At 50.6% G+C, this 23,060-nt stretch overlaps 1 protein-coding gene across 3 annotated transcripts in view; it reads right to left on the reverse strand.

The window, feature by feature from the left end:
• The window catches only part of SARDH (sarcosine dehydrogenase), a 56,118-nt gene that overhangs the window by 22,393 nt on the left and 10,665 nt on the right, over positions 1-23,060 (reverse strand). For all 3 annotated transcript variants that reach the window (XR_015739725.1, XR_015739726.1, XM_026719176.2), the window contains exons 4-11: positions 20,922-21,101; positions 19,651-19,774; positions 16,326-16,426; positions 12,123-12,227; positions 8,790-8,919; positions 3,785-3,871; positions 2,573-2,663; positions 965-1,106 (exon numbers count right to left, since the gene is read on the reverse strand). Coding sequence is in view for 1 of the 3 variants with exons in the window: in XM_026719176.2 (XP_026574961.2) it covers positions 965-1,106; positions 2,573-2,663; positions 3,785-3,871; positions 8,790-8,919; positions 12,123-12,227; positions 16,326-16,426; positions 19,651-19,774; positions 20,922-21,101 (960 nt within the window). In the remaining 2 variants the exon portion in view is untranslated. The remainder of the gene's footprint in view (positions 1-964; positions 1,107-2,572; positions 2,664-3,784; positions 3,872-8,789; positions 8,920-12,122; positions 12,228-16,325; positions 16,427-19,650; positions 19,775-20,921; positions 21,102-23,060) is intronic.

The following is a 23,060-nucleotide window of genomic DNA, read 5'->3' on the forward strand; positions in this document are numbered from 1 at the left end:
TAGGGCTTGGGTGGCTCTGCTCCCCCGTCCCTCCATCCCTTCCGGGGGGCATCCTTGGCCTCGGCCATCCGGGTCCCCCCCACCCTGCAGGGGAGGATTCTCTGCCGAGAAACTGCCAGGCTCCCTCTCGCACCCAGGGCTACCCAGAGAGTCCACTCCCAAGCCTCCGTCACCCTCGTGAGGCAGGCTACAGCGGCAGGACCGGGCAGTGGGCCACGTGGGCCCCTCTATGCCACCCCCTTTGCTCCTCCATTTCCGAGGGCTGCTTGTAGAGCTCCCCAGGCACTTGGGAGGGGAGGATGAGGCCACATCCGTGTCCCTCCCAGAGACACAACCCAAACGGCTCCCCCTGCTTGGCCCTCTAAGGCTGGTAAAAGCGGAAAGGCCCAATTCCTCTGCCTAGAACGGAGCCATGGACAAAGGCGAGCGAACTCCGGCCATGCTTTCTTCAAAGTTTGTACCTTGAGGGACGTGCAAGAGAAATGAAGGGGCAGGAATGGGTTGTTTGGGGGGTAAAGTGGGCATCTTTGAGTCCTTCATCCACCAACCTCCCACAAGCAGTAAGCGGTGGGCACCTGGGGCAGTGCCAGGGTCCAGTTGCCTTCGCAATGGGATTTCCCCCCTTTTGCAAAAAGCCGGGAGCAGCTCTTGAAGCGGGGAAGGGAAGGACCGTTCTTTGGGGAGAGAGAGAAATGCTTGGGGTGGGGTGTCTCCTCGCTGTCAGCTGATCCTGTCCAGAAGAGTTCTGCATTCTTCTGCTCTGCCTTCCCCAATCCCCCCAACGCCACTTGGCTTCAACTAATCCAGGTTCTTCAGACCAACCACCAGGGCCAGTGGGGGGAAGGAGCCTAAAGGCCTGGGCTGCCGGACAAGAGTGTCTCTGGGCATGGGAAGAGTGCCTCGGGGCTCGGCATCTTTGCCCGAGGCAAAGGGTCTGCAATGCACCCAGCAGCTCCGGCCTCACCTCGTAGAGAGGGTCCTTCCTCAAGTTACGCCCAGCCAGGGGCTCATCGTAGGGGAACACGATGGAGTAGTTCTTGGCGTAGGACTCGTGGCTCCTCTCTCGGATCCAGCGGCTGTTGCCCGTGAGGAAGCGGTGAAACCTCCTGAAAAGCGAATGGGCCTCATCACCAGGAGGGGGAGGCCTGGGACAGCCAGCACCTGGGACCCTCCGGGGAAGCCGCCGGACGAGGACTCCCGGGGGCTGGGGGAGGCCTTGGGACCAAGAATGACATCCACAGATCCATGGCACAGGATCCTCTGGCAGCTGGATCTCCGGGGAGGGTGGGGGACCTATCAGGGGCTGGAGGGAAGGCAGACCTTAGCGGAGTGAAGAGGGCTGGAATTGGCCATGAACCAGTTTAATGTCTATTACAGGGTCGGAAGAGCCTGCTGAGTCGGAAGAACTGGTGGTTTTGGCTAGCACCGCAAAGGGAACTGGGAAGGTTCAAGGAAGACCCCCACTAAGCCAGGGTCCCAATCTCTCCTTTATCCCCAGCAACTGGAAACAGTTTTGGAGAGGCTGGAGCAGCTCCGTGAAATCTTGGGGCCTTTGGGAAACCAGATCCAGGTTTGGCTCAGCTCCCACCACCCTCTTGGCTCTTCCTGCATCTCCTCAGCTGCATCAACAGCTGCATTCAAGGGAGGGGCTGCTCCTACTCTGCTGCTCCTACTCTTAGTAAGTCCACAGTTGGAATTCTGCATCCAGTTTTGCTGCCCACGCTATAAAAAAAGAGGTTGAGACTCTAGAAGGAGTGCAGAGAAGAGCAACCAGGATGATGAGGGGACTGGAGGCTCAAACAGACAATGATCGGTTGCAGGAACTGGGCCTGGCTGGTCTAGGGAAGAGAAGGACCAGTTATAGCAGTTTTCCAATATTTGAGGGGCTGCCCCAGAGAGGAGAAGGGGGTCAAGCTGTTTTCCAAAGCACCCGAAGGCCAGACAAGGAAGAATGGATGGAAACTGACCAGGGAGAGATTCAACCTGGAAATAAGGAGGAATTTTCTGACAGGGAGAACAATCAACCCATGGAACGGAAGTTTCCTTCGGAAGTTTATGGAGCTTCATCCCTGGAGGCTTTCAAGAAGAGGCTGGGCTGCCCTCTGTCGGAAATGGTGTAGGGAGGGTCTCCTGCTTGGGTGGGGGGTTGGACTAGATGACCCACAAGGTCCCTTCCAGCTTTTTTAATCTGTAAATCTGTTAGCCACTTGGGGTTTGTCCCGCCAAACGATCTCCCCGAAGACCAGAAGATCCATGTCCAGAAGAACAGATTACAGGCAATCAACACCTCAGGGAGGCACCCTGTGACTTCCACAACTGGGAACATGGCTAAAGTGCTCGTCTCAGAGCCCACCCCTCCACCCCACCCATCAAGGGCTCGGTGCTTTCTCTCCTGGGGCAGCAGGGGAAGTGAGGCAGTCCACTCAAGGGCTGCCCTCAGCCTGTAAGGAAGGGCCCTGCCAGCCCCCCTGGTGCAAGAAGAGCATTTCTCCCACCACCTTCTCCTCTCCACCAGATTAGGGCCCCATCCTGAATTGGCTTGGCAGGACAACAGCGAAAGGCTGCTGCTCACCTAATGTCATAGCTGAACATGTCCTTCTCCGGATGTCCGTGGACAATCCAGTGGGCCAGTTCCTTCCCACAGCCTCCTCCAAGCATCATCCCTGTGGAAAGAGAGGGCCAGAAGTCAGGGGGCACCCAAAGGTGCTCCTTTCTCAAATGCGCCTTGTACCAATTCTTTGTCATCAAATCGGGGCTGCTTCTTATGCTGGACCACTCTGGTTGCCGTAGACCATCGCATTTCTGCTTTCCTACATGTGGAAGAAAGCTATTTTCTGACAAATCTTGCAGGGACCTCCCTCGCTTTATTGGCTCGGAATGGCCCTTCCAGCTTGCAAATTTATTTAAATGTGACCTTTACAGGTGGCAGCTTTTCACTCAAGGCTTCCTGGAGATCTGAAGAACGAGAAGCTGCAGGAGATAAAATTAACCAGAAGCTCAAATAAGGGCTGAGGAAAGTGGAGGAGACCCCGTGGATAAACACCAAGTTTCGCTCCTCAATGCCAGGGAAAACCCATTTTGAACTCAGCCCTACACACACACACACACACACACACACACACACACACACACACACACACACGTGCAGAGTAGGAAGCAATGATGGCAAGAGAAACCTGCAGAGACAGCACAACTGGCCAAGGGCAGGGGCTGCTTCTGCAGGGCACGGCCTTTGGAAATGGGGGTGTCAGGGGTGTCTCCCCAATCCTCTGGCAGGGTGAGGGTGCCAGGTTGGTCGAGATTTTTCCATCAGGAGCAGCTCTGGCCTCTGGGTCATCCCCAAGGCTGTGGAGTGGGGCGGGATGACCAAGGGGGCTCCCTTGACCGACTCTGCCAAGTGCATTTATGTAAACGGAGGTGTTTCTCTGCTGTTGTAGGTGAGGCTGCTCTCACCCTACTAGGATGTGAAAACGCTCTTCCACCTCCGCTCCAAACACACACACACACACACACACCCACTGAGCAAATCTCCCTAGGACTCCACAGCTCTCTCCGGGATCAGGTTGTGCTTTTGAGGAGCCTTTGAAATATTTGTCCCTGTCTCTGTCTTCTCTTTCCCCAACCAGAGGGTCCTGGGCCCATGGCTTGGCCAGCGCCTTCTTCTTATGGACTTGGGCTGAGCATTTTCCATGCCAGGAGCCAGGCAGGTGCGCATTTCGGTAACCGTCCTGCTCGGGAAGGCTGCTAGGGTTACTTTTGGGGGCCAAGGCAGCTTGCTCCTTACCGGCACTGTTGAAGCCACATCCCAGGAAAAAGCCACGGACCTCTGGCGCTTCTCCTAGGAGAGGCTTATGGTCTGCAGTGAAGGATTCTGGGGCAGGGAGAAAGCGAGAGAGAGGATTAAACACGGCGCAGCAATTCCGGCTTTAATCCTGCACATTAACGCTGCAACTTTAGATATGGTATGCGCACCAAGAGTCAGACCCACGTCAAGAAGTAATGCCTGGGAATGAAAACACTCTCTCCCCCCCCCTCCCTCCCACACACATAGATTTCTCTATTTAAAGATCGTACTTGGAACACCGGAGACCAGTGCACAAAGACAGAAGAAGAGGAAATGGGGGGTGGGTGGGAGGGGAGAGGAGAGAGGAACGAGAAGAGAGGAGAGGAAAGGGGGGGGGCAAGGGAGAGCACCAGCCCACCTGCATCTCCCACTGCGGGCCCTGGGACTGCACATATAGGAACTGGTGGCCGCTTCCTCCACCCCAAATGCCTTGGGCCTCACCCCGGTCTCTGCCTCTTCCTCAGGGCAAGTCTTATTGTTTCAGAGCTCAAGAAAACCAGCCTCCTTGAGAGTCCTTGGCAAAATCCTCCCCTAATTGAGCTGAAAATACTTTACAGAGTTGTTCATATTTTTAAAAACTGTCTCCCAAAGAGTCGTCTTTTTATGACTTAACCCACACATTCCAAGAAAGCAGAGTGTTCCGCATTTTTTTTCCCCCTTCAGCTTAATATTTATTTCATTATGACTAATAGAGGAAAGTAAGAGGCTTAAAAAAACTGATTCACTTTTTGCCAATTACAGTCTTATTAGTTTGGGGATTGAACTATGAGGAAAAGGTGAGCTATAAATACTTCTCTGGCTGCAGCTCAGCCCAGAAGACTTTCTTCCTCCTTGTTGACATCTGGAAGGGCAGCTGCCAGATGACAGAAAGCAGCAACTTGGAAAGGCAAAAGGCAGCGGGGAGACGGAGCACGAACCCTTCCCAGACCCTCCCTCCCCTCCCCCCTCCTCCCCTTGGGGACCACTTCCCACCATGGGAAAACCGCGTCCTTCTCCCCAGTGCCCGGGGGCTTCTAGGCAGAGGGAAGGAGGAGGAGGAGGAACCCATCCCCTTCTGCCTTCAGCCCCCACCTCCTGATGAATTGCTCCCTCCCTGATTTCCTCCCTGTCCGTCAGCAGCGTCCAGCCGTGTCTTGCCTCTTCTCCACTTTGACAAGGAAGGAAGGAAGGAAGGAAGGAAGGAAGGAAGGAAGGAAGGAAGGAAGGGGAGGAAGCTCCCAGCTGATGGCTGCTGCTGCTGCTGCTGCTGCCACCTGAGGCCTGAGGCCCAGGAAGGGCTCCAGAGATCTGGGAAAGGCCTTCACTTGGGTGGGTTTCATACCTCCCTTCAGAACCTCCTAGAAATCCAGTCCCTCCCCAGGAATACCATTTGGCTTGGGGCCAGTCCAAGTGATGGTTCCTCCTCTTCCTCCTGGTGACCCATAGAGATCTACAACCAGAGGATGGCCTCATCCCCACCAGGTGACGATCCAGTCAGTAAGAGCAAGAGCAAGAGCCCTTAGACTTGTATACCACTTCTCAGTGCTTCAGAGCCTTCTCCAAGCAGTTTTGCCCCCAACAATCTGGGTCCTCACTTTACCCACCTGGGAAGGAAGGGAGGCTGAGTCAACCTGGAGGAGCCTGGTGAGAATCGAACTGCCAAATTGCAGGCCGCTGGCAGTCAGCAGAAGAAGCCCGCAGTCGTGCACTTTAACCACTGCGCCACCTCAGTTCTTTGCTGGCAGGCTAAGCCCAAAGGCTGCCTTGGCTCAGACGTATTGCTAGACTTATTGCTGCAGTTCAGAGATTTCTTCTGGTCTTGGATAGCATCCCTGTAAGATGGACAGTAGCTGAGACAAGCGTGAACTGGGACTGGACCAGTCCGGGCAGCTCAAAACGCTCAAAGCAGCCCAGACCTTGGAGGGTCCCAGGCCCCTTGTGCTCCTGAGAGTCCTAATTCCTCCTCCAAGATCCCAGGATCCTGATCTCTGGCTCTTCCTCCCAGAGAGTCTGGAAAAGACCAATTTTTCCAACGCATGCCCACCCGGATATATAATATAAGAGGCCCAATGATATTATTGCACTGGTTCAGCTTGTTTTTGAATCAGCTCTGCTCCATCTGCTCCTTTTATGTGTTAGATCTGTTGTTGCCTTTGTGGTAGTAAACAAGCTACACGCTGCATCCCCACATATAGCACACTGACACATTGCCTGCATGTGCGTAACCTGTATTGCACAGCCGGAACTCAGGTGCCTCCATCTTGCCTCCCCCACAAGCTATGCAGCCAAGACTAGCATGGAGCGTATCAAGAGAGCCGTGAATCAGCTGCAGAGGGAAGCGTCTTTCCTTCCTGCTTGGCAAAACAAGATGTTTCCAACTTGGACCATTTGTCCTCTGGCATATGTGACAGGAACTAGATATCTTCTCCCACAAAAAAATGATGGCAACTCATCACGCACCCATGTAAGAGTTGGCAAGGCAGAGGGAGAAGGCCCACAAAGAGGCAGTTCCTATCCAAGAGAGAGAGGTTTCCCACGCCATCTTGGGCGCAGAATTCCTCAAGTAAAATGAAAGCCCAGCTGGACGGCTGAATGCAGAAAGGGGTCAGTGGCACAGAAACGGCCCAACCAGACGTCTTCAGTGGGACAGGAAGCGTCAGGTGAGAACTGGGGAAGTGGTAGATCTTGGACCAACAAAGAGCTCCGGTCCCCACTGGGCAAGTGGGAGGAGAAGTGAAACATGGGAATAACATTTGAAGCAGCTCAGGAAGGCCCTCCTGAGTTCTGCCAGTGGAGGAGTGCGGAGCCTTTGGGCACAAGGTCCGCAGGCGAAACCCAAGGGCTGGTCGCAGCAGAAAGCAGTGAACGGAGACCTCGGAGAGGAACCAGGCTAGGCTGAAAGTCTGCAGAGATTCTCCATCATTCAGGTTGTCCCAAAGGTGCTTTTTTTTTTTCAGGAGGCAACTGGGCTTTCTGGTTTTTTCTTTGAAGATGTTTCGCTCCTCATCCAAGAAGCTTCTTCAGCTCTGACTGGATGGTGGAGAATGAAGGATTGATACTCCTTGCAGACAGCCGGTCATTTGCGTCCTTCCATTCCCCACTATCCTGTCAGAGCTGAAGAAGCTTCTTGGACGAGGAGCGAAATGTCTTCAAAGAAAAAAAAAAAACAGAAAGTCCAATTGCCTCCTGAAAAAGCACCTTTGAGACAACCAAGACTTGGATGACTGAGACTCTCAACAGACTTTTAGCTGTACATCTTGGGATGGTCCCCCTTGGAATGGGGTGGGAGGAGAAATGGATTTCCAGAGGGAAAATACTGCAGACTAAAGGAACCGTTTGCACCACTCAGGTGACCCTGAGGACACAGATAAACCTCCAAGTGGCCTCAACAATTCTCTGAACAGGATGCAAATGACCAGCTGCTTGCAAGGAATCTAAATCCTTCCATTCCCCACCACCCAGTCAGAGCTGAAGAAGCTTCTGGGGTGAGAAGCGAAACTTTTTTTTTTTTTCAAAAGAAGAAAAAGAAGGAAAGTCCACTTGCCTCCTGAAAACAAAAGGGCAATGCCAGCGTCTGATTGGTGCCCAAAGGACCAATCTGAAGAATGCCCTGATGCGACAGCCACAACAAGACACAACAAGAGCCACGGTGGGCTCTTTCAGCTCACCGCCAGCGGTTCGATTCTGACTGGCTCAAGGCTGACTCCGCTTTTCCATCCTTCCAAGGTCCATAAAATGAGGAGCCAGATTGTTGGGGGCCACATGCGGAGTCTATAAGCCGCTTAGGGAAGGCTGTGAAACACTGTGAAGTGGTATATAAGTCTGCGGAGTCTGAATCCAGGGAGGCAATTCCCCTCCTCCCCCCCGCCATCTTTTACCAAGTCATCTTTCAGGGCACCTGTCGAACCCCACATCCATCAACCCTCCTGCTGAGGCTCTTCAAGAGATGCTCCATGGAATTTACAACAGGGAAGCAAAAACCAATCAAACAGGCTGACAAAATACGTTAATTGCTTCAATAATCCACCAGAGATGCCCAGATTGCTCTCACTGGGGACCTGAAGGGAATTTCTTTCAGCCAATCTCACACAACCACCACAGCCTCCCCTGGACATTCTCTTCTGACGAATGGTGGGTTGGATCCCATCTTTTAGCATATAACGTGGAATTATGAATGAATGGAGAAGCAAACTCCACGAAGGACGTTCCGCTGGCAAAGAAAAAGGCCAGTCGCAGCAGTTCCTGGGACTGTGAGAGCCTGGCTGGGTTGAGTTGAGATCGCTGGGGGCTTCCTGCAATTCAGTGGCCTAATGTCCATTTCAAATGTTGCCCCACAGAAAACGCAAGGACTGCAAAAACGGCCGTCCAGGGGTGGGGGGGGCATCTCCTCCTAGTCTCTCTTGGGCTTCTCCTATGCCCCGCTCTTCCTTCCTGGAGTCAAGGCATCAGGGCCTCTGCCTCTCCCGTGCCACTTCCTGGCTGAGTGGACCTCTTCCCTAGTCCCCAAACAAATGCCAGGGTCAGGAGGGACAGGAGAACTGGTTGCTGGCTGGACAGCCGATTGTTGGGTTTCCCAATGGTCGACACACACGCAGCTTAGCAGCTAACGGCCGAGAGCTTCCTCCTGTTCTTCCATTCTCTTCTTCCAAGAGACATAGAGATACAGGGATGAGAACTGAAAGTCCACCAGCAACATCAGCCAAGTAGATGGTTTCCTAAAAGGTGGGCCATTGGAAACTGCACCAAAAGGTATAGTGCCCAACCTTCTGTGCAGCTTAACTCCCTAACTTTGTGACGGTGGTGAGGAATTACCAAAACAACCTGTGTTTACCAAAGCCCCCCGCCGTAAATGTGATTGTGAAGAGTAAAAAAATCATGTTGAAGGAGATGCTCGCGACGGTTCCCCTCCTCTTTCAAGGAAGTTCTTAATATTGTGGATACTTTTATGAAATCTGGGGGTCCTTACCTGGTCCGCAGACAGTTGATTTAATTCCAGTTTTCTCCAGCACTGGGACACGGTTGATAGCACCATCAATATGCTGTGTAAATACATCCCAGTCCAGATTGAAGAGACCAAAAGCAAAATTGTCCAACGCCTGGAAGAGCAAAAAACGCACTACAAACATTAGGCACTGATTACATGTCGGCCCCCAGAAGACAACTTAAGACAGGGTGGCAAATCACAGATCAGATTTGCCACCTGCTCCCTCCTGGCTTTTGAAGCACACTTCCTCCTCCAAACTGTTTCTTGCTGCCTGAACTCAGCCCCCTTCTTATTGAGATGACCTCTGCCCACCAAGAACTCTGCTGGTGGAATAAGCCACAGAATCACAGTATCAACCCTGAAGCTGGCCTGACTGTGTCCATTTTGAGACTTTAGCGCTGACACACTGGGGAAGGAGAGGGAGGGGGAAAGAGAGAGAGTGTTGCAGTCAAAACAAAATACCTTCTCTTGGGAACCAAGGACATTCCTTCAGATGCTTGGGAGGAGGAGACTGGAGTCACTTAGCAACTGGACAGTATCCTGATTGGACCATGTGACTGATTGCTTTGAGAAAGTGACAAATTTTTACTTTTAATTAGGTGGAAACCTCAGGAATAATCAGAGCCAGTTTTCACCAGCCTGTGCCAATATGACATGTCCAATAAACTTATTCTTTGAGGAATCTACCTGTTTGCTATGGGTATGTTACTTGGAACCTTAACACAAAGGGCCGGAAGGAACCTTGGAGATCTTCTAGTCCAACCCCCTGCCAAAAGCAGGAGTCCTTGTACCATCCCAGACAAATGGCTGTCCAGCCTCTTCTTAAAAACCTTCAGTGATGGAGCCCCCACTGCTTGGAGAGGCAAAGTCTTCCATTGATAATTGCTCTCAATGTCAGATTTTTTTTCCTTAGTTCTAGGTTGGATCTCCCACCCATTCTTGTCCTGCCCTCAGAGGCTTTGGGGTCAACCTCCTCATCTGTGACAGCCCCTCAATATTGGAAGACAGTTATCATGTCCCCCCAATCCTTCTCTTCAATACACTGGACCATTCCCTCAACCATTCGTCATATGATTTAGCCTCCAGCCCCCTAACCATCTTCCTTGCTCTTCTTGAGCAAGTCTTTCCAGAGTCTCGGCATCTTCTTTGGTATCAGGATGACCAGAACTGGATGAAGAAGAATGTGGCCCCATGTCAGCTCTTCCTCATATCCTGAATGTCCACCATCCCCCCAGACTCTTTGGAGACCCGGATCCTGGGAATCGAGGTGTTTCCTGCACTGGGAGAGAAGTTCTTATGCAACCAATGCAGATCTCCTCACTTGCTTTGCCTTCCTCAGTTTGCCCTCAAAGGGAGCCTTTGCCCTCGAGCGCCAGGCCGGGAAAGGACGCTTCTGCCTCTGCTTCCCTGATTGAAGTTGGCCACTCTGATCAATCCAATAAAGCAATGGCCTCTTCATCTGCGATTAAATCAACGCTTCACCATTAATATTCATGCAAGAAGCCATCCTGCATCTTATAACTCAGTGCCAAGTCACCACTCTTCATTCTCTCCGGATGGCAGGCCAGGACACAAGGCTGCTCGGCACCTTAAGGAAGGGGGAGGAGGGAAGGAAAGGTGCGCCAGGACTGCAAGCAAAGGTAGGATGAGCCACGGTGGCACAGTGGTTAGAGTGCAGGACTGCAGGCTCCTTCTGCTGACTGCCAGCTGCCTGCAATTTGGCAGTTCAAATTTCACCCAGCTCCAGGTTGGCTCAGCCTTCCATCCTTCCAAGGTGGGTAAAATGAGGATCCAGATTATTGGGGGGCAAGAGGCTGACTCTGTAAACTGCTTAGAGAGGGCTGCTGTGAAGCGGTATATAAGTCTAAGGGTTATTGCTATTGTTGTGCCACCCATGTTCTTTCCAGCACATAACAGGAACATGCAGGGAGTCACTGTGACATGCACAATAGCAGGGGCTATGGCTACTCTGTCTGCAAGCCCAACAGGGTCATGTTCCCCCACCTGAGCTCTTCCAAAGGTTTGGGGGAGAGGAGGAAGTGGAGGAGCAAAGCATCTGCCTTGTGTGCCAGTTACACCCTTTCCTGGATCAGCACGCTCTTTTTTTGGTCTCTCCTGCTCTGGTCATCTCCCATTTGGACTACTGCTACATGGTCTACATGGGGCTTCCCTTGAAAAGTATCTAGAAGCTTCAGCTGGTAAAAAATGTGGCCAGGTGAACAAATTTTTGGCACCCAAAGAATGGCACAGGTAACACCTCTGCTGCAAGAGCTGCACTGGGTGCCAGTCTGCTTGTGGGGCCAATTCCAGGTATTGGTGATGACCTATAAAGCCCTACATGGCTTGGCTGCCTACGGAACCGACTTCACCCTGTTACATTGGCCCATCCCACCTGGTCAGGCAGGGAAGGGATGTTATGGAGGTCCAGGAAGAGAGCCTTCTCTGCTGTTACCCCCATCCTGTGGAATATCAACCCCCCCCCGCCCGGTGAGATGGACACCCAACCCCCATTGTCCTTCAGAGAAGGGGTGAAAGCCTGGCTCTGTGGCCTTGTTTGGGGCGGACAGGTGGGCACCCGGTTGTGGGGCTGCTTAGTTAGTCCCCTTCGCCTTTTCAGTTGATTTTTTAACAGGACTTAATTATTTTGGGAGAGAGGCGGTGGCTCAGGGGCTTAAGACGCTGAGCTTGGTCATCAGAAAGGTCATAAGTTCAGCGGTTTGAATCCCTAGCGCCGCATAATGGAGTGAGGTCCCGTTCCTTGTCCCAGCAGCTTCTGCCAACCTAGCAATTCAAAAGCATCTAAAAAAATTGCAAGTAGCAAAATAGGGACCCCTTTGGTGGGAACAGCCTTTGAAGGCGTTTAGCCACGCCAGCCACATGACCACGGAGGCGTCTTCGGACAGCGCTGGCTCTCCTTCAGCTTTGCCCCCTAGAGCCAGAAACAACTAGCACGCATGTCCTTTACCTAATTGTTTTTGCCTCCCTCTAAAAGAATATCATTTTAATTCTTACATTGTAATTTTATATACTGCAAATCAATAAATAAAAAGCAGATGTGAGAAGCAAAGGGGACCGAGGGATCCATCCAGCCGCCGCCCAGATGAGACCCCCTCCTTCCCCAGGAGCCTCTCGTCTGCTAATCAGGGATCAAAGCTTTCCCAATGGGGGTCAACGTCTTTGTGGATTTTCCTACGTGCAACTAACTCTCCTTCTGAGCCCCTGGTTTAGCACTCGGCCCCACCAACACGGAGCCCCCTAGCTGGCTTCTGCAGTGTTTGCACTCCCTCCTTGTGATTCCTTAAAAACGCCACTCACCTCCTCGCAGAAGATGGGGTTTGACTCATAGCCACCCACAGAAAGGGCATCACCTTGGAGACGCAAATACACAGAGGCATCGTGGTCTCGAACGTTCGGCATGTTCTAAAAATACCCAGAGAAAAACCACTGCTCAGCCTCCAAAAGGCTCCCGGGTCAGCGTTTTTGCTCGGCCGCCTCCTGTCCACCTCACAGCCAGGAAGCCAGAGGGGAAGGGGTGGCCCCTTGCTGGCCTGGGGGGCAAAGGCAGGGTGGCCCCTTGCTGGCTGCAGACCCAGAGACCCGCTAATCTCAGCTTGCATGGAGGACCCCTTCGGCGCTTGGCCCACTCCCTCCCCTCCTGTGGCCGCCACTGAGGCAGGGGCTTCGTGCGGCTTCTTCCCATCTCTCCTCCCCTCTGGAAGGGCTGGGAAAGAAGGGCAAAGGGTCCCGGCACCCCTCTCCACAGGCCCCAATGCTGTTGCCTTCTGAAGGAGCCCTGCGGAAGACGGCTTGCTCCTAAGGCCCAAGAGCCGCCTTCCCCAGGACCAGTGAGTGAGGCTGGGAGAGCCCCTCTCGCCTCAGGGTGGCTGCCAGGATTCTGTCCGGGGACTCCAGGAGCCACCGGGCAACCCTGAAGGGCCGGGCTGAGGAAGGCGCTCCAGAGCCTCCAAAGTTGGCATTCAACTGAGAGCCTGTTTCTGGGCCTCCCTTTTTTCAGCGCTGGGCTTTTCCTTGAATCTCCGAGGAACGTACAACTCCCAAAGTACGTCTGGCAAGTTTAAACAGTGGCCCAAGCGAGGAGCACAGAAGTCTTGCCTTGGCCATGCAAGCTGGGGCATGGAGGACGGGCCCCTCGTGCCAAATGTTATCCCCCAGGGCTGCTGCCAGGAAGAAGCTTTAGGCCGCATCTACCTAAAGCTAAAGTTGGTAGGAAGGGAGACCTAACGCATGAGAATGGACAAGAAAACTAGAATACTGAATAACAGGGTTGGAAGGGACCTTTGAGGTCTTCTAGTCTAACCCCCTTGCTTAGGCAGGAAACCCTGTACCATTTCAGACAAATGACTGTCCAATCTCTTCTTAAAAACATCCACTGTTTGGAGCATTTATAACTTCTGCAGGCAAGTCGTTCCACTGGTTAATTGTTCTCACTATCAGGAAATTCCTCCTTAGTTCCACGTTGCTCCTCTCCTTGACCGGTTTCCACCCGTGGCTTCTTGTCCTGCCTTCTTGTGCTTCTTGTGCTCGACCCCCAACTCTTCTTTGGGGCAGCCCCTGAGATATCGGAACACTGCTATCATGTCCCCCCTGGTCCTTCTTTTCATCAAACTAGACGTACCCAAAACCTGGAAACCGTTCTTTATATGTTTCAGCTTCCAGTCCCCCCATCATTCTTCTTGTTCTCCTCTGCACTCTTTCCAGAATCTATATTGCGGCAACCAAAAATGGACGGTCTTACCAGTGCAGCATAAAGCAGTGCTAACTCTCCGCATGATCTGTATTCCATTAATGCAGCCTAGGACTGCACCGGCTTTTTTGGCGGCTCCAGCACACTGTGGCTGCTCTTTCAGCGATTGTCCGCTAGATCCCCCTGGCAGTTACTGCTGCTGAGCCAGGTACCCCCTATCCTATACCTGTGCATTTGGTTTGTCTTGTCTAAGTGTAAAATCTGGCTTTTCTCACCACTGAGTTTCACTGCATGCAGCCCTCCTTGCAGGGAACTCTCTCTTCCTCAGTCTGGAACGGGGGCTGCGGGGCCTTGCAGAGCTTTCCCAGGGGAGGGTAAACTTAGGGTCTGGCTCTCCCCGTCCCAGGTCGATGGGCTGCGCATCCCCTGAGGCCACAAGCTGAAGCTCTGCGGGGAGGACCAGGATGCTAGCTAGTCTCTGCCCTTCGCCTCCCCAGGTGTCTCGTTGTGGAGTTCCTTAACCAGCCTTGGAGGGGCCTCTAGTGGCAGAACCTGGATCTCCTGCAGGTGACCTGTACTTCGGGGCCTCTTCAAAACTGTTTCCGCTTTTTTCAAATATCTTTACTATATTCTTGTGAAATAGGCATTATACATTCTGTATTTTATGGAATGGAGTAGAGTGGAATGGAATGGAATCGGAATAAGAATAGAAATCTGGATGGGAACTTGGAGGTCTTCTAGTCCAACCCACTGGTCAAGTAGGAGTCACATAGATGGCAATCCAGTCTCTTCTTAAAAGCCTCCAGTGATGAAACATCCACTACTTCTGAAAGCAAAGCTGTTCCCCTGGTTCATTGAGCTCCCTGTTAGGAAGTTTCTCCTTAATTCCAGGTTGCTTCTTTCCTTGATCAGTTTCCATCCATTGTTTCTTGTCTTCTGATGCTTTGGAAAATAAGTTGCCCCCCACTCCCTTCTTTGCCGCCCCTTAAATACTGGAATATTGCTATCCTGTCCCCCTTAGTCCTTCTTTTCTCTAGACTAGCCATATCCTGTTCCTGCAACTGTTTTTCATATGTTTTTGTCTCCAGACTTTTAATTATCCTAATTGTCCTTTGCACTTTTCCAAAGTCTCAACATCTTTTTTGTAATGTGGTGACCAAAACTGGATGCAATATTCCAGGTGTGATCTTACTAAGTATTTATAAAGTGGTACTAATACTTCATGCCATTTTGATTCTATGCCTCTGTTTATACAACCCAGGATTGTGTTAGCTTTTCTGGCTGCGGCCACACACTCCTGACTCATGTTTAAGTTATTGTCCATTACAGCTCAAAGGTTCTTCTCAGAGTGACATTTTTTGAGCCAGGTTTCACCTACTCTGTATTTGTACCTTTGGTTTTTCCTACCTAGGTTTAAAATTTTGCTCTTTTCCACATGAATCTTTTCTTGTTGGATAAGGTCCATTGATCAAGTCTGTCAAGATCTTTTTGGATCCTGAGCTTGTCTTCTGGGGTGTGGGCTATTCCTGCCAGCTTAGTGTCATCTGCAAATTTGATGGCTTCTCCTTCTATTCCCTCATCTAAGCCATTTATGAATTTATGAAAGTCATTTATGAAACTCATCTAAGTCATTTATTGTCCCTGGAAGTTAATCCTATTTGCTATCTGCCCATTGTTCCAGCTGGCCAAAATCCTTCTGAATCTGCCACCATCTTCTATTCCTCCTACCTTTCAGTTCGGTGGAAAGAATTCAGAGGCCTGAGTAGAAAACGAGTAGCACATAAAAAGCACCTTGATGTCTTGGTGGGCCACAAGCTGAGTCAGTAGCCTAATCCAGTTGCAAAAAAGCAAATGTGAACTTTGGCTGAAGTAGAACAAGAAGATGAAAAGTGATCTTCTGTGTTGCTCATACCACATCATTTTAGGGTCTGGCACTAACAACTGGACGTGTATCGAGAAGAAAACAACCCAGATGAGAAACGGGCATGGAAGAAAAAGATGTAAGGTTCTCAGAACAGAATAACAGAGTTGGGAGGGACCTTGGAGGTCTTCTAGTCTAACCTCCCGCTTAGGCAGGAAACCCGACACCACTTCAGACAAATGGTTATCCTATCTTTTCTTTAAAACTTCCAGGGTTGGAGCATCCACAACTTCTGGAGACAGGCAGTTCCACTGATTAATTCAGCCAGGAAATCTCTCCTTTAGTTCCTGGTTGCTTCTCTCCTTGATGAGTTTCCACCCATCGCTTCTTGTCCTGCCCTCAATAGAGTCAAGTTCACATGAAGAATTAGTAGTGCTTTATATAAAACCTTAATCAGACCACACCTGGAATACCGCATTTAATAAGAGTTTTCATGGAAAACTTTCTGGTTTTCTATACTTCCAAAATTCAGTGTAAATGCTAAAGATACGGTATGCTTTACATTTGGAAAAAAAATATTCCTGCCAGCAAGGGTTAAGTATGAAAACTTCTTCCTGCCCAGTAAATAGTGGGAAGCGGACAGGAAGCCAGAGGAATAGACAGGAAAATTCGGGTCCTCCTTTGCCCCCCAGGAAGCCTCGTGGAGTCACATTTATAGTTCAGGAAGAGGTGGCAATCCTACCCCGAGAAGGAGGGGGGGGGGCCCTCTGAGCTGCATGTGCAACGAGAGGGACAAAGGAGGTCTTCTCCCACTGTACAAAGATGCTTAGAACCAAGGGAAGCACCTGAATTTCTCACAGCACCTGTTGTTACTAGTGCTTGTATCTTCCCACCAGGACAGAAGCTCCCCCGAGAGCCCAGGACTCCCCCCCCCACCGACCCCCGGACTGACCTGGATTCCCTGGATCTTCTCTGTCACCACATAGGCATGGTGCATGGCCACCAGGGGCACCTGGACGCCAGCCATTTCCCCCAGGGCTTGGGCCCAGACACCTGTGGGAGAAGGAAAACAACTGCCACCATCTGAAGGGCCTGGGCTGGGGAGAGGGAGGGCAGGGGGCTTGGAAGAGGAAGCAGAGAAGGGGAAGCCACAGCAGAACGAGCCTGGCCAGGGGACCCTTGCAGGGTCATGGCTGCTGCCGGATTAGGAAGAAAGTGCCATATTTCTCACACTATAAGACGCACTCCCCCACCTCTAAAAAAAGTGGGTGAAAATGTCTGTGCGCCTTATAGAGCGAATGTTGCTGAAGTCCCGCACACCCGCTGGGCCCCACCCTTCTGCCTCTGCCTCCCAGCCATTTGCCTCCTTGCAGTAAACGGCAAACAGCCTGGTCAGTTTCAGCACAGCCTGATTTAGCACGAACAGCTGATTGGTGGTTGGATCGGCCTCCCGGAATACCACCAATCAGCTGTTTCAGGCTCCAGGAATGCCACCACCCATCGCTGCCATCACTGCCGATTGCTGCTGCCATCTCTGTGTGCCCCATTTTTGGCATCTGTGCACCTTGTTTTTGGCCTCCATGCTTCCTGTTTCGGCCTCCGCACACCCCATTTTAAGCCTCCATGGGTCCCATTTTCGGCCCGTTCCAGGCATCAGGGATCCTGGAACAGCTGATCAGCGGTATTCCGGGATGCCAATCAGCTGCTTGTGCTAAATCAGGCTGTGCTGAAGCTTACCCAGGCTGTTTGCTGCAAGGAGGCAAATTGCTGGGAGGCAGAGGCAGGTTTTTTTTCTTGTTTTCCTCCCCAAAGCTAAGCGGGTCTTATGGCCTGGAGCGTCTTACAGTGCAAAAATACGGTACTTTGGTCAATATTCTGATGAGAGCACAGAAGAGGGAGGTCGAACCTGTCACCTTGTCTCCTTTGCTGACTAGTCTTAAGCTCGGGGATGGATGCTGAAGGGAGCCCTCTTTCTGTCCTGCCACTTCACCACCACATAAACAAGGAGAGCAGATAAGGATTTTTACACCGGCTTCAGGTGCAAACTCATCTCCCCATTGGAAGAGAAAGTGGAGGGACTAGAGGAAAGGGTTGCTCCCCTGAAAAGCCTCAGGGATGAAAAAAATGTCCTGGGTGGAACATTTAGGCGGAGTAACACTTTATACAGCACTGGTAAGACCACACTTGAGATACAAGGATGCGTCCAATTCAGGTCACAGCACAAAAATATTGCTGAGACTGTAGAAAGAGTGATGAGAAGAGAGAAGAGAGATGACTAGGAGACTGGAGGTTAAAACATAGAATGAACAGTTGCAGGAACTGGATAGGTCTAGTCTAACCAAGAGAAGTTCTTGAGGTGACATGACAGTAATCTTCCAGTATTTGAGGGGTTGTCAGAAAAAAGCGGGGGATTGGCCTATTCTCCAAAGCAGGGGTCTCCAACCATGGCAACTTTAAGACTTGTGGACTTCAACGCCTAGAATTCAACTCTGGAAGTTGAAGCCCACAAGTCTTAAAGTTGCTACCGTTGGAGACTCCTGCTCCAAAGTACCTGAGGGCAGGACAGGAAGCAGCAGGTGCAAAATTGTTAAAGAGAGATCCAACCTAGAACTATGGAGAAATTCCCTGTCAATGAGAACCGTTAATCTGTGGAACGGCTTGCCTTTACAAGTTGTGGAGACCGGACATTTTTCAACATGGGATTGGTTCTGTTAGACAACAGAGGTAGAAATTAGAAGATGGAAGATTACTACTCTGTACAAGTAAATAATATTATCATTATTATATAAGTAAACTGACCCAGACAATACACTGCTTTCTAAGCACTTATGTATGTTAAAAAAAGAATAAATATATATAAAAAGAAGAGACAGGACAGCCATATGCCCAGAATGACTAGGGGCTCTTGCTTGAGCAGTGGGGGTTGGACTAGAAGACCTCCAAGGCCCCTTCCAGCCCTGTTATGCTATGTTCTCTGTCCTTCACAACTTCTTGGCATCTTGCCATCATCCACAAACAGCTGTGAAGCTTCTTTCTTTCCCTTTTCATTTCGTACAAATTTAAAGACAACAGTGATAAGTTCAGCCTCCACCAGATTCTCCCTGGTTCTTCACAGATCAAGTCTTCCATGCAGAAACCCAAGCTAAACAGTTCTCAGAGGGTTGTTTTTTTTTAATAAAGAGCTCAGAGATGGAGGTTAATTCAGATTTTCATAGGAAAAGGGGACTTCAGATGCCCACCTTCGGGAAAAAACAAACACACACGATTTTGGGGAAAGATGAGGACTAATGAAGAATCTGGGTGGTAGCTAAAGGGACTATAATGGTTAGTATGGTAACCCATATTATATCATATATAATATGATATAATATAATAATAGTTCCAGTGGTTACTGAAGATAGCTTCCGTTTGGTTTCTATCCAGAGTAAAGTCAGTGTTAATTCTAAAGGGGAGTAATAATTCAACCATAAAAGGATTTACGATCTGCTGAGTGAAACTGAAGAAAATTCAGAGGAGCATTCGAAGGACAATCTAGAAGGAGAATGCTGAGGAGACCACCCAGAAAAGCCCTTCCTAAGGGCCAGAAGACACACGGAGGTGCGTAAGCTCCCTTTCTCCACTCTCTTGCTATTAATAATATTGTTAGGTTTTTAACTCCACTTATTTTAATATTTTGGTTTTACAACTGTTCTGCCACACAAATGGCTTTTCTGTGAGTTGGGCAGCCATATCCACATGATTAAACATAAAATAAGTGTCAGGATTCCAGCAATCGCCCTAATTAAATCATGATTCTTGAGCCAAACTTCAAAAAACTTCAAAGGATGCATTCGAGGCAACATACTGGCCCTGCCCTGTATGAAGCCAACTCTGGCATATGTCATTTACAATCACCTGTGACCCTGTTTCTTCCCCCACCCCCCCACCCCCAGGGTCTCATAAAACAGATTCTCCAATTGAGCCCATTCACGGGCTGGGTGTAATCAATTATATTCCCCAATTAAGGATTTTCCCAGGCAGAAGATTCAGTAGCTTAGTTACAATCTTTGTAAGGTGAGTGTGGGATGTATGCTTTCCCCCCGTTTTTATGGCAACTACTAAAACAGGCCTAGGAATGTTTTATGAGTTGACAATAAGATTTTAGGAATGCCTTTTTCCCACTTCCTTCTCCTGACACAGAACCCAGTGTATCCCAGTTCCACACTGGCTAAGCCTGCATTCAGACCGCAGGAGTCCCAGCCCCTCTTTTGCAGGATCCGATTGGGCGCCTTCCTTACCACAGCAGTTGACCACGCAGGACGTCTGGATGGCTCCCTGTTTCGTCAGCACAGCCGCCACTCGTGGGACCCCAAAGTCATCTGTCCTGACTTCAATGCCAGTCACGGGGCAGTTTTCAATGATCTAGGAAAACCAAGAACCATAAACAGTCCTGCTGGTCTGGTCTGGAGTCCATTTCAAGACCAGTGACCAGGGAGGGCCTATTCAGCGATGATCTGGGCCAATGTGATATGTCCAGTAGTGTTCTGACTCCGGCTTCATCAAACTTAATGAAACACAAACTTATTTTAAAAGGCAAACCTGTTTTAATGCAACGCTGGGAATTACTTGCATTCCCAGCCAGAACTGATTATAAACAGTTCCCCAAGATAAGAGCACGTCTTTCGGGGCTGTAGAAGGCTGCCAAAAGACAGGAGTATCCAAATTAATCAGAACAGAAACCAACCCGAAGGACCAGCAAAAACCGACCAGAGTTCCCAGAGCTGCAAGGTGGCCTCGGAGTCTTCCTGCAAAGCTTTCCTCATTGAGGTCTGACTTCTATCCCTTAGGCGTGGGGCAATCACCTCCCAGCCTTACTCCCGAGTTGCCCCTTCTGCTTCAGCTGCTCTTGTCTTCTAGCAGCTCTGTGCACACGTGCCCTAGGAACAGGCTCCCCTGGGTCCTCTGCCTCACTGCTGCCGGACTTTGAAGGCTCCGAAGGCAGCAGCCCACTCCCAGATGCTCCTGGCTCCATCTCTGCATCGGACACAGGACCCTCGTCCGAGTCCTCTCCAGGCTCCCTGACTGGCCCCCTTTCTTCCTCACTGTCCGTTTCTGCTGCCGTCTGCAACAACTGCCGGCAAACCACAACAAATAGAACTATTCTTTGAGGAATCTACCTGCCTCGGAGTTCTGTTTGCTATGGGCGTATTAACTTGGAATCCTGGCAGGAAGAGCCGCTGGCCTGCCTCTCATTCTTGCCCTCCACCGCTTCTCCAAATGCTTTGCTGGCCAAATTAAGTCCCTGTCAGCACTTGAAGGTTCTCGCATTTCCTAGAAAAGCTGCCCACGCAGGAGCTCATAGTTGAGGTATGCTTGAGGGCCCCCCAGGGATGTCCTCCCACCCACCCACCCCCAAGAGGCCGCGTTGCAAAGGGCAGAAGAGGAGCCTCCTCATCACCCTGCTCGATTCTCTCCCTGAGGAACTCGGGTGATCTCATCAGGCAAAGCAGTTTATCTCCGCTCTTTCTCTCAGGCCACTTCAATGTTTCAAACGGCTCGGGGATCCTACCAGAGCCCCTCGGTTGCTGGCTGCCCGAGTGAGGCATGTGCAGGTCCCCGCAGGGTCCATTGTGCCGTCCCCCGGGACGTAGAGGGTTCCGTAGAGGTCGTCCACATTCATCAAGGGGTAGAGCTCTTTGGTTTCCTTCGGAGACAGGACATGCGATTCAATGCCGAAAACTTTGCCGAGCTGCAAAAGAAGACCAGAATTTCCAACATGGTTTTCAATAATTTCAGTTATTGGTCCAACATTTGAGGGGCTGCCACAGAGAGGAGGAGGAAGGGGGTCAAGCTGTTTTCCAAGGCACCCGAAGGCCAGAGAAGGAATAACGGATGGAAACTGATCAAGGAGAGAGTCAACCTGGAAATAAGGAGGAATTTCCCCACAGTGGGAACAATCAACCAGTGGAACAAAAGTGGCCTTCAGAGGTTGTGGGACCTCCATCCCTGGGAGCCTTCAAGAAGAGACTGAGCTGCCATCTGTCAAAAATGATTTGGGGCAAGGGTGGGATTCAAATTTTTTAACAACTGGTCTGTGGGCATGGCTAGGTGGGTGTAACCATCTTACCAGGTAACTAGGTGGGCATGGCTTCTTCTTTTTTTGCAGTAACACCCCCCGCCCCCGTGTTTTTGCCTCCTGGGCCTCAGGAAAGCCTCCTGGACAGGGGCGATTTTGCTCCCAGAAGAGACCTAGGAAGGCAGAAAATGGAGTGAGAGGGGGGGCACAGCACCCACCCTGCCTCCTCCTCACCCTCCTCCTTGCACCCTTTTTTGCCTCCTGGGCAAAGCAGTAAGACAGCGAGGGGGATCCCAGCAGAGCCGATCATCGGAACAGCTGATCGTCGGGAGGGGGCAAAAGGAAATACCTTAAGGAGTGACTGGGCGGGGAAGAACCCAGTCAGGCATGCGTGCGATGTTGCACGTGCGCGATCAGGACTGACCGGGCGGGGAGGGGAGGGGTGGATGAAGAGGGGCGGGACCAGCCAGAGGCACCATTTGCCGGTTCTCCAAACTGCGCAGAATCATAACAACCAGTTCTAAAGAACTGGTCCGAACCGGTAGAATCCCACCCCTGATTTGGGGTCTCCTGCTTGGGTGGGGGGTTGGACTAGATCAGGGGTCACCAACTTTTTGGACCTTAGGGACCACCAAACTCATAATTTTAAATCCCATGGACCACTAACCGGTTCTGTGGGCATGGCCTAATTTGTGGGTGTGGTCTGGTGGTCATGTGACTGGCTGCGCAAGTCTTATATGTAAATATTATACATATTTATATAAATATTGGATTTTTTAATATATAAAAAAGAGCAACTTTTACCCACAATCAGGCAAAGCAGGCAGGCAGATTGAGTTGCTCAGAGAATCACAGATTCATTCAGAGATCTATCTATCTGCCATTGGCTAGTTCAGTCTGTCACATAAAATTTGCTAGCAAGCAAACTCACAAAATTAACTCATGTATGTAAATATTGCATTTTTTTATTAAAAAAGAGCAACTTTTACCCAAAATCAGACAAAACAGGCAGGCAGATTGAGTTGTTCACAGAATCATTCAGTGATCTATCTATCTGCCATCGGCTAGCTCAGTCTCTCAAATTTGCTTGCTCTGAGTCGGCACTGAATAATAGAACCTTCAGTCCTAAGGGTGATTCGGCTGTGCTTAAAAACAGAGCCAAAGATTAGCTAAAAAGCAAGAAATCCAACCATTTCCTGCTTCCTAGCTAATCTAAATCTCCCAGCACAACAGATCATGGTCGGAAAAAGGAAAAATAGCAATTTTAGCAGGCAAGTTTGCCGGGTAAGGAATGAGTGGGTGGGGAGGGTTCCCGCGGGCCATGTGGGCAGCGCAGCCTTGTGTTTCTGCAAAGCCTGAATTAATTGCTTTGGGGAGGTGCTCTGGGGGTGAGATTTCTCTGTGGCCCACCAAAATTTTCTCACAGCCCACCAGTTGGCAACTGCTGGACTAGATGACCTACAAGGTCCCTTTCCAACTCTGTTAATCTGCTAATTTCCAGAGCAGCTTCAAAAATTGCCAACAACCAGTGACTGATATGACACAAGAAGAAGAAGAGGCCTCCCAAAAGAACTATCACATAAACAGGCAGGAAAGCTACAGAGGCCTTTGCCTGGCACAGGGCAGGCAATT

Source organism: Pseudonaja textilis, chromosome 17, assembly GCF_049901715.1.
Source record: "Pseudonaja textilis isolate UNSWEBS1 chromosome 17, rPseTex1.2, whole genome shotgun sequence".
NCBI classification, from domain to species: domain Eukaryota; kingdom Metazoa; phylum Chordata; class Lepidosauria; order Squamata; family Elapidae; genus Pseudonaja; species Pseudonaja textilis.